Source organism: Sphaerodactylus townsendi, linkage group LG14, assembly GCF_021028975.2.
Source record: "Sphaerodactylus townsendi isolate TG3544 linkage group LG14, MPM_Stown_v2.3, whole genome shotgun sequence".
Classification (NCBI taxonomy): domain Eukaryota; kingdom Metazoa; phylum Chordata; class Lepidosauria; order Squamata; family Sphaerodactylidae; genus Sphaerodactylus; species Sphaerodactylus townsendi.
The window spans coordinates 5,969,309-5,985,323 of NC_059438.1; the positions used below are offsets into that span (position 1 = coordinate 5,969,309).

The 16,015-nt window shown below is 44.7% G+C and overlaps 1 protein-coding gene across 1 annotated transcript in view; it reads right to left on the reverse strand.

Annotated features, from left to right (window-relative positions):
- PKD1L2 (polycystin 1 like 2) overlaps positions 1 to 16,015 on the reverse strand; it is a 52,805-nt gene that overhangs the window by 3,869 nt on the left and 32,921 nt on the right. The window contains exons 29-38 of the mRNA XM_048516048.1: positions 14,975 to 15,203; positions 13,716 to 13,947; positions 12,616 to 12,712; positions 9,969 to 10,109; positions 8,823 to 9,008; positions 7,312 to 7,639; positions 6,476 to 6,609; positions 6,088 to 6,215; positions 1,772 to 1,932; positions 1,348 to 1,558 (exon numbers count right to left, since the gene is read on the reverse strand). Of these exons, the coding sequence (XP_048372005.1) occupies positions 1,348 to 1,558; positions 1,772 to 1,932; positions 6,088 to 6,215; positions 6,476 to 6,609; positions 7,312 to 7,639; positions 8,823 to 9,008; positions 9,969 to 10,109; positions 12,616 to 12,712; positions 13,716 to 13,947; positions 14,975 to 15,203 (1,847 nt within the window). The remainder of the gene's footprint in view (positions 1 to 1,347; positions 1,559 to 1,771; positions 1,933 to 6,087; positions 6,216 to 6,475; positions 6,610 to 7,311; positions 7,640 to 8,822; positions 9,009 to 9,968; positions 10,110 to 12,615; positions 12,713 to 13,715; positions 13,948 to 14,974; positions 15,204 to 16,015) is intronic.

Below are 16,015 nucleotides of genomic sequence, written 5' to 3' on the forward strand. Positions count from 1 at the left end.
AAGGGTTTCAGCCTGGTTTTCTTCTGGTTTAGCTATCTGCATGACATACATATCAATCACCCGTTATACATGGAATGCTTACCTTGGGGCTCTTCACTATGCAGTGGGCTTGAAGTGGGGTCTCTGTGTGTTTTTCTGTTTACACACGAGGAGGCAGTTTACACCCTGCAGAGCAGTTAGTCTATTGAACTCTGCCGGCCCTTTGCTTCTCCTGGTTCTCTTAACTCTGCCCATCAATTTAGCCTTAAAGGCACAGATCTCATCGCCCCCAGTAGTCTCAAGACTACAGCCAGGTACTAGGGAAAAATGAAAAGCAAAGCAGGGCACTCTTCCCCTCCACACACAAACTCTCTCTCTCTTCCTCTCTCTTCCTGCTGCTGCTGCCACAAGAGAAGAGAGAGGCTTGTTTTAAAATTGAGTCTTATTTGAAATGAAGGTTAAAAAGCCCTCCCGATCTTCAAGGAGGGCAGAAGTAGAGCAGGGGAGGTGGGGTGGAGCCAAAAACAGAACCTGCTTGTAATGTTCCTTGCCAAACTCTGTTATAATTATATCAATATATTGGTATGAGCATTTAGAGAAGCAGGAGGCAGCCAGCAACATGGAACAGGGATAAGGGGGTAGGTGTGGATGTCAGTGCAAGGGAGTGGAAAGGCTGGTCATGGGCGGAGGGATGATGTCCAGGGCAAAGATGTGCTCACTGGCAAATCTCCTTGCTTTGGCAGCAAAGCAAATTAAAAGTCATTCTAGAAGTGGTGTCAGAGAGAATGGAAAGTGAAAGCGGGGCTCCAGGAAATAGGTCCGTACAAGAAATCTTGCTGTAATGGACGTTTGCCCCCACCGCACAGCATACACCTTGTACATAATTGGCCAGTGAATCAAACACTGACTCAGCAGTGAAATTTGCCCCTCTCTGAAGTGAAAGGAAGAAGGGAAGGTAAAGCTGAGGAGAGGAGTAGAAAGGAGATGATGTGGAAGGGAGAGGCTGCTAAGGGGAGAAACTGATAGGTGGGAGGGAAAGAAGGAAAGAGATGCAGGCACTGCCAGGGAGAGGAAAAGAGGAAAAGCATGATGAAGAGAAGGAAATGGGAAACAAGATTCCTGCACTGTGAGCCCATGCATATCCCCCACTTGTATGCTTCTATAAAGCAGCATATTCTTGAATCCTCTTTAAGGAGTATACTTAATGTTGCTGTTAGCTTCTTCCGGGTGTCTTTTTTTCTCAAACAAATGTTAATGACACAAGAAACGTAGATAGACCATCCACAATAGGTTTCCACTGATCACAGAAAGTGCTTGAGGAAATACACAAAGGCTGGATAACATTATTTTGGCAAGAAGGCTACTCACAGCTATGGAGTAGGCGAGGAACATGATGATAATCACAGTGGCAAATCCTGAGATGTCCCCCCAGGCCCTCTGTAGGGTGGAGGTGATCATGTTCAGTTTGGGATTCAGCCTCAAGAGGTGCCACAGCTTCACCGTGGAGAGAAGCACCAAGAAAGCAATCAGGTAGCCCAGAACTGCATCTACGGTTGCTGTTTGATTGAAGCTCACGAACCTTAGAGGATGGGGGATCAGATCCATTAGTACTTCTTTGGAAAGACGGCAGTGACCTTCATTGAAAGGCGACTTCTCTTGGAAGGAAAACCCAACTATAGCTTATTTATTTGTGTTTCTATACAAATAGAGCATAGGGAACTGTTAACTGGTATAAGCAGTCGCCTTTTTCTTTTAAAAAAATTGGAAATTGTTAGGAAGGTCATCCACTTACTCATCCTTATGCTCCTGGTAGTAGCTGATGTCCCGTAAACCCAGGATAGTCCGTCGTGTAAATACTATCAGTGCGCTCCAGCTGATGCAGATGATGGCCAGTTCCAGCAGGTTCCACTTGCTGCGGAAGTAGTTCCATTTCAGAGCTCGCATGAGCTTTCCCTGCAGGTACACCATGTTCGGTTTCAAGCACACCAAAAAGTAAAAGAAAGAGGGCAACGAGGCGAGATCAGAGCACTACATCTTGCTCAATGAGGTAGTATTCCAATCGGATAGCAGTTCAGATAAAGCAGAGGTCCCCAATGTGGTGGCCGTAAACGCCATGGCACCCACAGACCAGCGTGGTGTAGTGGTTAAGAGCAGGTGGACTCTAATCTGGAGAACTGGGTTTGATTCCCAACTCCTCTGCTAAGTGCTGGACTCTTATCTGGTGAACCAGATTTGTATCCCCGCTCCTACATTCCTGCTGGTTGATCTTGTTCAGAACTCTCTCATCCCCACCTACCTTGTGATCTACCTCACAAGGTGTCCATCAGTGGCATTCCTGCCTAGGGACAGGGGGTACCCTATGTCCCCGGGTGCCCCCCATTTGGTCACGTGGGGGGACGCCACCATTTCAGGGTCGTTTGTGTGATTTTTAATTTTTTTAGTGTTTTTTACGTTTTGGCCTGCAGGGGGCGCATTTTTAAGGCTAGCAACACCAAATTTTCCGGATACCATCCAGAGACTGACCTGATGATACCACCCAGGTTTGGTGATGTTTGGTTCAGGGGAAGCAAAGTTATGGATGCCCAAATGGAATGCCCCCATCCCCATTGTTTTCAATGGGAGCTAACAGGAGATTGGGGCTACCCATTTGAGGGACTATAACTTTGGTCCCCCTGAACCTAACTTCACCAAACTTGGGTGGTATCATAAGAATAGTTACCAGATGATACCCTGAAATTTTGGTGTCACTAGCTTTAAAAATACACCCCTTACAGGCACCCCAAGAAAGTTGCCCAAGATTCTTTGTTTTGCAGTGACTCTGCTCCATTGTAGCCAATGGGGAATTTCTGAGTGTGTAGGCAGGCTGCACATTTTTGAAGATAGAGGCACCAGACTTTCAAGGTGGCTCAGGAGGCCCTCCTGGTAATAGCATCCAGGTTTGGAGACCTTTGCTTCTGAGGGTTCAATTTTATGGGCCCCCAAAAGGCTTATTTTGTTTCCACGCTCCTGCACATGAAAGCCTGCGGGCTGAGTTCTCTCAGAACTCTCTCAACTCGTCCCCCCCCCCACTCCAGAAGCAAAGCTCACCAAGCTTGGATGCTATTACCCAAGACCTCTTGGAGCCACCTTGAAAGTCTGGTGCCTCTATCTTCAAAAATGTGCAGCCAGTGCTTACACACTCAGAAATTCCCCAGAATCTGCCAGGCTCTTCAGCAAGTTCTGTGGTGGGAAAAATTACTTTTACCACCATAGACTTCAATGGGGCTTTCTGTTATGCCCAGATGGCTCTGTGGTAGAGGTTTCAATGGGAGGCACTGTGGTAGGGGTCTTGCTCTGAGTGGGGGCATTTCCTGCAGGGCTGCTGGTGTGAGTCTCCTGAAAGGAACCAACCAAATTTGCTAAAATGCTGTGGGCACCAAGTTGAAGGTGAACCTGATGCCCACAGCATTCGGCCATCCCAGGCAAACTTTAGTGCCCCCACCCAGAGCAAGAGCACTACCACATTGCCTCCTGGAAACCTCTACCACAGCGCCAGCTGGGCATAACAGAAAGCTCCATTGGAGTCTATGGTGGGAAAAATAATGTTGAAGAGCCTGGCAGATTCTGGGGAATTTCTGAGTGTGTAAGCACTGACCACACATTTTTTAAGATAGAGGCACCAGCCTTTCAAGGTGGCTCCAAGAGGTCTTGGGTAATAGCATCCAAGCTTGGTGAGCTTTGCTTTGTTTTGCAGTGGGGGGGGCGAGTTGAGGGGGGGGTGAGTTGAGAGAGTTCTGAGAGAACTCAGCCCGCAGGCTTCATGGGCAGGAGCATGAAAACAAAATAAGCCTTTTGGGGGCCCATAAAATTGAACCCTCAGAAGCAAAGGTCTCCAAACCTGGATGCTATTACCAGGAGGGCTTCCTGGAGCCACCTTGAAAGTCTGGTGCCTCTATCTTCAGAAATGTGCACCCTGCCTCAGAAATTCCCCATTGGCTACAATGGAGCAAAGTCACTGCAAAACAAAGAATCTTGGGCAACTTTCTTGGGGTGCCTGTAAGGGGTGTATTTTTAAAGCTAGTGACACCAAAATTTCAGGGTATCATCTGGTAACTATTCTTATGATGTCACCCAAGTTTGGTGAAGTTAGGTTCAAGGGGACCAAAGTTATGGTCCCTCAAATGGGCAGCCCCCATCTCCTGTTAGCTCCCATTGAAAACAATGGGGATGGGGGCATTCCATTTGGGCATCCATAACTTTGCTTCCCCTGAACCAAACATCACCAAACTTGGGTTGTATCATCAGGGCAGTCTCTGAATGATGCCCTGAAATCATGGTGCCGCTAGCTTTAAAAATGCCCTCCCTGCAGGCCGAAAAACACCAAAAATACACCCCTCCCAAGCCCAAATACCTTGCATTCACATTTGTTCATATTTGGGCAGGGCATAATCGGACACTTTTTGTCCAAATTTGCCCAAATTTACCCAGATTCCGGCTGAATCTGGTATTTGTTTCATCTAAATCTCCAACCCTCAAAAGTGATGTTGTTTCCTGAGAGGAGAGAGAATCCACCCCCAAACAGCATCACTTTCAATTTTGTTTTAACTGGGGACCCCAGATTCTCCCTTTAAGGTAGATTTAAAAGAAGAATCTGAGCTCCCTAGTTTAAACACCATTGAAAGTGATGCTGTTTGGGGGTGGATTCCACTGGAGGTGTTTTGTGAGAGATGATGCTGATATTTGTTTGGTAAATGTATGGCGGGGGGGTGATGTGTGAGAGATTTACATGCTTAATAACCCACTTGTATTGGCATTTGAGTTGTTTCTCAGCTTAACAAACTACCTCATATTGCTGTGGATTAGGGAATTAGGAAAAGAGTTGGTGGGGAGAGAGCCATGTATGTTTTGCTGGGAGTGGGAGGTGTTTTGTGAGCTGGTGCAAAAAAATCATTGTTTGTTCATGGTGGGGAAGGGTGGCCGCCCATTCGGGGGGGGGGGGGGGGGGACCAAACTCAGGTTTTGTCCCCGGGCTCCAGTTTGCCTAGGTTCGCCCCTGGTGTCCATGATGGGGAGAGGTATGGAAAGGAGTTTGTAAGCCCCTTTGAATCTCCTTACAGGAGAGAAAGGGAGTATACATTCAATCTCTTCTTCCTTTAACACCTTTTCTGGGGCTCGCCAAGTGTTTTTAGGAAGTGGTGGTGGTTAAGATAAAACGGAGAAGAGAAGAATGATGTAAGCCATTTTGTGTCTCCATTGGGAAGCCAGGTGCATTATAAGTAGTCATGCCAGGAAGCTCATGCTGACAGATTGTAAAGGGATCACGGTGACCTGAGACAATTTCAGCTGTTTATTGATTCCCCTTCATATTTTAAACAGAAAATAGCTTTGAATGTTTTGTCAGGAAGTGTATATATGCATTACAAAAGAGCAGTGCTCAGCTGTCCCCCACGTTTAGAACATTGGAATTCTATTACTTCACAGTTTTTAAGAGTTGCAATAAGGCTTACTAAGAACTATGAAATATTTTGCATATTTCAGAGCTGAATAAATACCAAATATTGTTCTTAAAGGCAACAGAAGAGAAGCGGGACAAAGAATTATTGATTTGTTTACGTTTCTAGCCCATTCCACTCCTAGATCTCAGTGCGGGCAACATGGACACAGTCAGTTAATATCTGAGTCAAATTGCTATATACTCCAGTTCCATTCCCTTGAGAGTTTCATTCTAGACATCCACATGCAGTCCAGATAAAACAGCTCTTCCAACATTTTGAGCAATTGAAGTTCATAAATTGCCATAGGCATATCTGGGCATGGATGGACAGACAGACTGACTCCAGGTGGGCAGGTAGCACAGAAGCTGTGGCTCAGTGACAGAGCATCTGCTTCACATGCAGAAGTCCACAGGTTCAATCCCTGGCATCTCCAGGTTAAAAGTCCAGGTGATAGGTAATGTGAAAGACCTTTACCTAAGACCCTGGGAAGTCGCTGCCAATCTGAGTAGTGATCTTAATAGACCAGTGGCCTGATTCAGCGTGAGGCAGCTTTACATGCTGACATGAAGAGACACTACCTCAACACTGAAGAGCTTTCGGTGTTATGTTGGGAAAGCTTCCCACAGGGTCCTACCTGGACCACCATGTAGTAGATGACAAACAGGAAATAAATCACTTCCGCTGCTACCACAAAGATATGAAGACCATCTGTGTACGTATAAAGCCGGATGCTCTGCAGCTCCGCCCGTGTGAAGAAGGCTCCTGTGAAATCAAAGCAAGGGGCAGGGGATTAGCATTCTTCTCTGCTAATTCCCATGCGTTCAAAGCAAAACTGTGTCACATTGTGGGAAAGGCAGAAACTCTTCCTGCAGTGCCATGGTCCCAAACCAATTCAGGTTTTACAGTGCTGGGAGAAAAACACTCCTTGCAGCTGTCACGTGGCTACGGAAGAAACAAGCGAGCCTCCTTTAAAATCATATTGTATAGTTAATCTTTAATATCTGTAACGCTGGAGCCCTCACCTAATGCATTGGTTTCAAACATGAGGCTTACGATGCAGAACAGGTTCACATTGGCATTGTAGACAGTGAACTCGACAAACACAGCTCTCGTAAAAGTGTCCAGCCAGATGTTGTCGAAGAGGTACTGGAGAATTCTGCCAAGGGACAAACACAGGGAATGATCGAACCTTAGGCAATACAATATGATGGGTGTTAAAAATTGTAAGAAACTATAAAATATAAGTACTGCACAGCTGTGGTTCTTCCTCCTCTCTGAGCTAATTGGGGAAGGAATCCCAAATGCTTCCCAAATGTGCTTAGATGTCATTGTTTGTCCTTCATTACATTCATATTCCACCTTGCTTCCACAACAGAACTCCAGGAGGTGCTTATAGGTTGCCCAGACATTCTGTGATCAAGACCTGCAAGGTGGCTATTTCATGTGTAATGTTTGCCAGGGGTATTGTAAGGATGTGTAATGGTTAAGAGCAGGTAGTTAAAAGCAATGGATTCTAATTGGAGAACCCGGTTTGATTCCCCACTCCTCCACCGGAGTGGCTGAGGCTTATCTGGTGAACCAGATGTGTTTCTGCATTCCTACATTCCTGTTGGGTGACCTTGGGCTAGTCACAATACTTCAGAACTCTCTCAGCCCCACCTACCATACAGGGTGTCTGTTGTGGGAAGAGGAAGGGAAAGGAGCTTGCAAGCCACCTTGAGTTTCCTTGCAGGAGAGAAAGGTGGGGTATAAATCCAAACTCTTCTTCTTCTATATATAGTGCATGCAAGGGACTTCCAGTACCCCCAAAAGCTGCATATCAGTTAACATATGATTATCATTATAGGGATTAGGATACCTGGAAGCATTATGGGAGTCAGTCCCCAGGTGAACCACATATCCTCCACCTCTGTAGACTGCCAGTTTCCCCCAGATTGGATGCCCTCTCAGTTTGGATTGGCTCTGATATTGCCAGGCAGAACTCAACTCCGAAGAATTCGCTGTGGAAGAGATGTTCCAGCGTTCCCCGTAGTCTGATGCGTCTTCCGCATCAAAAGAATAAGAGGCGTGGCATTCTTGAACGGTCAGCCGCAGCTGAGGGTCTATGGGGCAGGTGTGGCCCTTCACCCTCACTTGACGAATCCGAGCACTTCCCACCAGCTTGGAGTTGCCATCTGTGATGAAGCCTGGCGGGGATTTAAGAGAACGGGAACAGAGGAGTTAGAAAACTTTACACAACATTCTGCCAAACTTCCGCAATGCTTTCGAAGTCGGTTTGATCCTTGCAGAATGTTTTGTCCCTTGGTTATGTTGTTCATTTAAAATGACCTCATACTGTGTAATTTTTAAGACAGGGGGAAATTTGAGCATAGTACTGCCATTTGGATCATGAATAAGTCTATGTCTTGCCTCGCCATGCCAAAGCAGCAGGGGTAAAGTCCCCAGAGGTTTCCTATTGCTGGGGGAGAGCAGTACCTTTTATATTTAAGGCAGAAGCCATTCCTGAGTGGTAGGGCATTTGCTTTGTATGAAAAAGGCCCCAGGTCCAAGCCTGAGCACTCTAGTTAAAGGATCTGGTAGCAAGTGATATGAAACCTAATGTCTCCTCAAGCTTAAGGTGAATTGTTCACTTTTCAAACTAGATCTCATTTTCATCTTTATTTCTGCAATGTAACAACATATACTTAGTGAAGTGGGCCTTGTAAGCCTTTTCTGTTTGTGAAAGGTCTCCCTTCCCTCTCCAACAGCTTTCTGTTGTTTGATGCCCAAGGTATAAATCACACTGCCAATTGCATGTAACGCTTCATGTGTCTGATGACGTAGGCTCTGATTCACAATAGCTTATGCCGTAATATATTTGTTAGACTTGCCTTAGGATTTTCCTGTTATTCCACCCGATTTAAAAGGCTCAGATGGTTTAGAATGAGGGGGGTAAGAACGGTCAGAGGCTTTCACGACCAGAATCAATTGGGTGTTGTAGGTTTTCCAGGCTGCGTAGCCATGGTCTAGTAGTTTTTGCTCCTAATGTTTTACCCACATCTTGGTTCACGAATTTCACAGTGACATGCCTCTGAAAATGTCAGCCATAGATGTGGGCAAAATGTTAGGAGCAAAAACTACCAGATGACTCAGCCCAGAAAACCCAAAACACCCAGGAGTAGGAACTACTCTCAATAAAAATCACAGGATCGTTAGTAAGTAATCAGATAAAGCTGAAACATTAGAACAAGATTCATTTTAACAGTATGGCAGGTTGTTTGATCAGCAAAGAAACTGGAGGAGCATCCCCAGTATCTTTACTGTTTCCAAGAACAATTTGGATGATCATTGGTCAGAAAGAACCATTTTACCTCAGAACAATCTTTGTACCTTGATATGGGCCGTATAAACTGCTGACTAATGTTGTCCTGGCCCACTTGAAGAAATCCTGATAGCTGAAAATATCTTGGAAGCCATCAGTGAAGCTACTCTCAATATGTTTGTTGAGGTAATAGGAGTTAGGATCACGCTGGCCATAGGCAACCAACAACAACATCCACAAGAAACCCAAATAGGCTGGAAAAGGTCAACAAAACAAAATGGGGTTAGTTCTCTATTTCAAAATGGATGCTTGTCTACCTCATGAGCACCAACTGGAATGCTGGATCTCACTGCCAGAATAAGATCTTCCTCAGCCCCCGGCACTCTCTGACACCACATAGATCTGTAAGAAGCTGGAAGGTGATTCCTGTTACAGCTTTGAGACAAGAACGGAGATGGATTGAATGACGATTTGATTGTGGCTCACAAGGCAGGGTTGCCATATTACAACCTGGAGATGATGTATGTACCTTTAAAAAGGCAATGGAAGATGATGGTTTTCTATGAGCAAGGACTCATAGGGTTTACCACCTCTGCGAGAAAGAGGCATAAAATGGTTTGGTACCATTCAAACCAGCTGTCATTCTTTGTTTAGCTTTGTAAGCTCCAAATATCAAACAGTTCACATGTTGCATTCAGGCTGTAAACACCAACAGAAATTTGTATTTTTCAATGAACTCATATCAATTGTAAGTATCACAATACATAAACCCCATGGATACGTGTGATGCGTTTCTTCACTGATTTCACTGAAAAAATGAAGTGACTTTTCTACTAATAGAATTTTTGAATGAGTTGATGATTTGTAATATAATGAAATTTGACTGAACTGACAGTTTGAAGAGAAAACTCCGGTATTTGGTATCGATATGCTAAATGAGATAGTCCAATTTAATTGTTAGGATAGTATATATTGATGACAACCTTATGGGGTTTATGATACTTACAATTGATATGAGTTCATTGAAAAATACAAATTTCTGTTGATGTTTACAGCCTGAATGTAATGTGTGAACTGCTTGATATTTGGATAGCTTTGTAAGCTGCCAGAATCTCTTGTGTTGTTTTGTGGTGGGCTGTATCAAGTTCACCAACCCACCTTGTCTCAAAACTTCCCATCTTACCCCACTGCACCCTTTTCAAGCTCAAAAATACCAAATATTCCACGAATCAGGGCAAATGCTTTCTGCTCCTTCAGGCGGTTGCTCTTCATCTTCTCAATGTCGGTCAGAGGGGGAGGCTGGTAGATGTTGCTTCCGCTGTCTCTGCGGGCTCCGAAGAGAGGGTTTGAGTCACCTGCATGCAAGAACAGAAGGCAGCCTTTTACTGGGCTTGTGTTAGGATTGTCAACTTCTAGATTGGGGCTGAAGTTCTCCTAGGGCTGGGTAATTCCTGAAGGTTTAGCGGTGGAGCTGTGGGCGGATTGAGGATGAAAGGGACCTCACCAGGGCATGGCCAGAAAAAAAGGGGAGAGAGAGAGTTTAATCAACAGCAAGTACGGAGAGTTTAATCAACAGCAAGACTGGATGAAGAGGCCCTAACATAGATCAATTTAAGAGAGTTCCAATAAATCTTTGGACCTCAGCTCTCTTGTGCTCTTCCTGCTTTAACGAACCCATTTGTCAGGCTACCTGACTACCTTGCAGGAAGGTTGTGTCTGGGCTATAACCACCTCTTTGGGACAACCCAAGAGTTGCTTTAGGGCAGTGATGGTGAACCTTTTCGAGACCGAGTGCCCAGATTGCAACCCAAAACCCACTTATTTATCACAAAGTGCCAACACAGCAATTTAACCTGAATACTGAGGTTTTAGTTTAGGAAAAACGGTTGGCTCCCGCTGGCTCCGAGGCGTGTGTTACTCGGGAGTAAGCTTGGTGGTAGTCGGTGGCTTTGCTTTGAAGCAACCGTGCAACTCTTCCAACGGGTGAATCACGACCCTAGGAGGGTTTACTCAGAAGCAAGCCCCATTGCCAGCAACCGAGCTTACTCCCAGGTAAAGGATCACGCTTTAGTTCTTCGCATGAAAATCAGTGGGATTTAACAGCGCTTAACAAGGTTACCTACACTGCTTCCCCAAAACTAGGTCTTAGGTTTAATGCTAATAGAGCTCAGCAGCCCAGGCCAGCCTAGATGTATGTGTGAGGGTGGGGGCGACTCTGTTTACGTGTGCCCACAGAGAGCACACGTGCCATAGGTTCGCCACCACTGCTTTAGGGCAAGCTTCCTGATTTACCCAACCCTGCTTAGCTCCCTCTGAGAAGCTTGGGCTAAACTGGGCTATTTAGGTTGCCTTAGGCCTGAACTGTTTAAAATAAAAAGCCTCACTATCATTTCCCCCGCCCCTTTCCAGACAACCTCAAGCGGATTTTAATAAATCTTGTTGCCAATTGTATTCTTTGCTAGAACAATTTAAAAGATCTTTAGAATTTGATGCTAAAATATTTAGCTGTCACCATTGTTTTATGATTTTTAAAGTTTGTAAGAAACCTACCTTGAATACTGACTGAAGAAGAAAGCTATAATTTATATCTTTTAACATCAGCAACAGATCAGTCCCCCAAAAGAAAATATCTAGCAATGCAGAATAGCCACTTACCCAGCACCAAGAATGATAAGCAAAAACCAAAGAATAGTTGAAACATAGAAAAGGCTACAGATATCAAGCAACATAAATGATTCAAGACCCGTCATGGCTGTTGAAAGAGGCTGAAGGAGAGAAATCTCTTAGCTTGAGGGAAGATAAAAATAGCTGTTAACTCAAAGGGAAGAACACTAAGAGGAGTGAAGAGCTGGCTGTCGAACTTCTACTTCAGAAAGATGACAAATACATTTGGCAGATATCCCGTTTGGCTTGGCCAAGGGCTAATTTTGTTGACGCAACCGCTGTGGTGAAAAGGCAGTACATGAGGGGAAAGTGGAGGTTCTGGAGTGCTAATGATACACAAATTCTAGAAGAGAGTTTGAGAATGTTAAACATTTTCCCTGGGTGATGAGAGTAGCCCTACATGGTTTATGGTTTCTTCCGGATGAAAGAGAGAAAACATTGGAGACTTTTGGTTTCTATGAAATATTTGTTTATATACAAACAAAGCCAAGTCATGTCCTAAAAACCTATGATCCTGCATCAGGTCCTCCGAAACAGTCTCTGCCCTAATCAGTTCAACTAACTCCAGATTAAATTAGTTTTATATTTAAGAAGCAGGGAAAGACAATCCAGTCTGTCAAATGTCTGGCCCCATATGTCCCACGTCGGTCTCTGCGCTCGGCAGAGGCCAATTTACTGGAGATCCCCGCCCCCTCTATGATGCGGCTGGCCTCCACTAGGGCCAGGGCTTTTACGGCCCTGGCCCCTGCCTGGTGGAATGCTCTTCCTCCAGCTGTCCGGGCCCTGCGGGACCTAAATGAATTCCACAGGGCCTGTAAGACCGAGTTATTCCGCCGGGCTTTTGGGGAGGCCGGCTGCTGATAGGTGCCCATTAACAACTGAGATCTGCTGTTCCCCTCTCAGAGTTAGAGGAGTTAATGGTTGAACGCCATCTGTTTTAAATGATTATGAATTTGGAGCGCTGCATTTTAACTGGTATTAACTTTTAGTATTTTATCCTGTTTATCCACTTGCCTGTATTTATGTTGTAAACCGCCCTGAGCCCTTTGGGGGAGGGTGGTATAAAAGTGGAATAAATAATAACAATAATAACAACAACAACAACAACAATAACAACAACAATAACAATAACAACAACAATAACAACAACAACAATAATAATAACAACAATAAATGTTGTATGGTTTAATAAACTACCTGGGGCAGAGAGAGGTGCATCAATGGCTGTATTCTCCTCATCTTCCTGTTCCATTTTTTTCAGAACCAGAGCAAAGAAAGCAGCAAATCCTAGTACCTAGAGGCATTGGATGCAAATAGAGAGACAATATTTTTTTCTAAAATTGTTTATTTCTGACATCCTGCTGACCTGCTTATACTGACGGAAAATAGTGCTTTCTATTCTGTTTTCACAATTAAAACAAGATCCGAGAACAATTCAAACATCAGACATCTATTGCCTTGACACAGACACAGTGCAAAAATCTTAAAAACCGGTTCTAATCTGATTTAAGTGCGGTTCCCCAAACCTACCCCAAGGAACTCAAGGTGGTATATTGAAGATCCTGGGAATTCTGTAGTAAGGATCACGATGCCCTACAATTCCAAGAAATTATTTATTTTTGCCATTAATTCACAGTCAACTCATGGTGACTTCACAGGGGTTTCATGGCAAGAGACAAACAAAAAATTTGCCGTTGCCTGTGTAGCAATCCTGGACTTTCTTTGGTGGCCTCCTATCCAAGTACTAACCAGAGCTGGCCCTGCTTAGCTTCTCAGATATGACACGATCAGGCTGGTCTGGGCAATCCAGGTCAGAATTCATTAGTGGGATTCATTTAAGACTATGTATATGATATAGGCACATCCTACAGACCATCTGTAAATTAAATACATGCCAAGAAACAAATAAAAAGGGAGAAAAGAGTACACCAAAAACTGACAACGTACATGAAAGTCTCTTCTTCAAAGGAAGAAACATCGTTTGGGTCCAGCTATGTTTTGTGCTGGTTAAAATAGGTAAAGGGATCTCCTTTAACTAGCCAGAAAGGCTATGCTGGAGATTGTGGTACCTATACAGACAAAAGCCATGTTGTAACAAGGGCAATAGTAAGGACAGGGAACTGGGCAAGATGGAGGGAAAAAATGGCTGGATCCAACTCTGTGTTTATGAATAATGATTCCCACCCTAGATTAGCCAGATGTGTTCAAACATGGGAACATCTAACAGTATTAACAAGTGAAATAACAACTGCAGCCAAGTCCTACCTGGCTAACACCAATGAGAGACAGGCACTTACCTTCAGTGGTTGTGTAATGAAAAGGCTTTCAAAGAAAGAGATGGCTGTGGAGATCAGCCATTTGATGGAATTCTCCTTGCCATAATGGAGCCCATAAAGCATCGTGAAGAATCCAGATACACCACTAGTGATGGCAACCAGGAACCAGCCAATGAACACACACCACCAAGGCAGGCCTTTGGGTGCTGGCTCCTTCTTATCCTCTCCCAGAAGGCTGGGAGTAGGTGAGCCCCTGGGAAAGCCAAAACAGTTGGATAGTTGCCTTGAAAAACACATGCAAGAGACCAGAGCAACATGCACTGATTTAACAAATGCAGAAATAATGGTGACTTATCAATACAGAAACTTTAGAAGCCTTTTGAATGTTGAAAACAGCAGTAATACTTTTTTTCCCAGGGAGCGGAGAGGCTAATTCCATGTGTGCATGTTACATGCCGCCAAGTCGCTTCTGACGTATGCCAACCCAATGAATGAATGACTTCCAAAATATCCTGTCATCAACAACTTTGCTCAGTAATTCCTTACTCAATATGTAATTAAATTGTGGGATTCAAATCGTCTTGAGCACAAATGATGTTAAAAGGGGGATAAGCAAGATTCATGTCAGAGAGGTCCATCAATGGCTACTACCCATGGTGAGTAAAGGGAACCTGCATATTCAGAGGCATCAAACCTCTGAATACCAGTGCTAGGAGGCAACATCAGAGGGGCATTCAGTATCTTTTGGGGGTTCAACACTCTGTGAATCAAGATGTTGAACTTGTTAAGGATCCAGCAGGCAGAGTTCGTGGTAGTGTCAGAAACGGCTTTCAGAATATTGAAGACACAGGAACTCAAGCGTATTCACTTCACAGAAGAGCTTTATTCCACTTGCTTACAAATCACGAAACCATCCAACAGAGTGCAGTGCAGCAACTGGTGAACCGAAGCACACATAACTGCTAGCACTTTGCCACCTTATATACATATGTACAACCAATCAGGAGGGTCACATCTTATCTCTACAAATGTGCACCAGGAGATCATGAGTCATGCCTTAAACCTGCTGACTTCCTCAAGAAGGAGATTGCATCATCCCTTCTAGCTGTCAAATAGATTTTGCTTATCTGGTTGACAGATCCTGACAGAACTAGGTGGACTGCAGATCTGACCCAGAAGAACCCCTCTGATATTCTTTTGCAATTTGGAGCAGAGGATGAGAAGTGCTTTGTTTTGTCTGGAAGCTACATGGGTGGTCTTTCTTTAACCTATTGGCTTACCTCTCACTGGTGGATGCTGCAGGGCAGAGTTGACTTTCCAGGAAGTCCTTCATATGCTGAACCTGGCGAACAGCCTGGGAATAGCTTTTTGGGTTCTGGAATCGGTGAGCCCCCAGGAGTTGCAGTTCCATCTCCACGTTCTGCAGCTGCATGTAGAGGCAACGGTTGTAGTCTCGGTGTTTCAGCCTTTCACCCATCCCTCTCTCTGGCGTTGGGCTCCTGGTCTTTTCTGTAGGGAAAGAAGAAAAATGGGTTTTGTTTGTGTGAAGAAATGGCTCCTCCCCCCGATCCCGTTTGAGGTTCAAAGGGAACAGCCCCATCCAGCCACCCTTTAGAGACAATGGGATGGGTTAAGGCCCTGTCCCCCCTTCTCCAAGAAGGTATCACAGATTTGTAGGACTTAAAATGATAGAAAGACATCAGGAAGAGGACACTTGGATTCAGCTGGAAAAGATTTCTTGACCCAGACTGACCAGGTCAAGGGGATGGGTACTGGGAACTGATAAAACTCTTGGGAGCAGAGAGGGGCTTTTTCTGGCAGAGATCTTTGAAGGGGACACAGCTGTGGTCAGGAGTCTTGAGGGAGCAGCCATTTTGACCATGTGCTTGGCCAGGGAGCTGGCACAATCTTTGAGGTGATGGGTACTCTATGAGATCAGGTTTGGCTCTTTGCTTTGAAGAAGAGAGTAGTTACCAGGAAACATACAATACACCCTACTCTGAGGATCATTGGACTAATTATATCAGACCCCCCCAGAGAGAGATTCTTCATGGCATATTCCAAGATTCATATTCCCCTTGAACCAGCTCTCTGTTCAAAACTGCCAACATGCAATTTTTCTGCCTTTCCCCTCAGTTGAACAGGTGTCACTTTCTCCAAGCTCTCATTCACACAGAGATAATCCACTCCTATTGACAAACATATTCCTGAGCATTAGGTGAAACAGCAAACTGTTCTGGACTGTGAAACAGCCTCCTGTTTAACAACAGACAAAGTTGCCTTGTTATATCAAGTCAGACCATTGCACTGTGAACGTCACT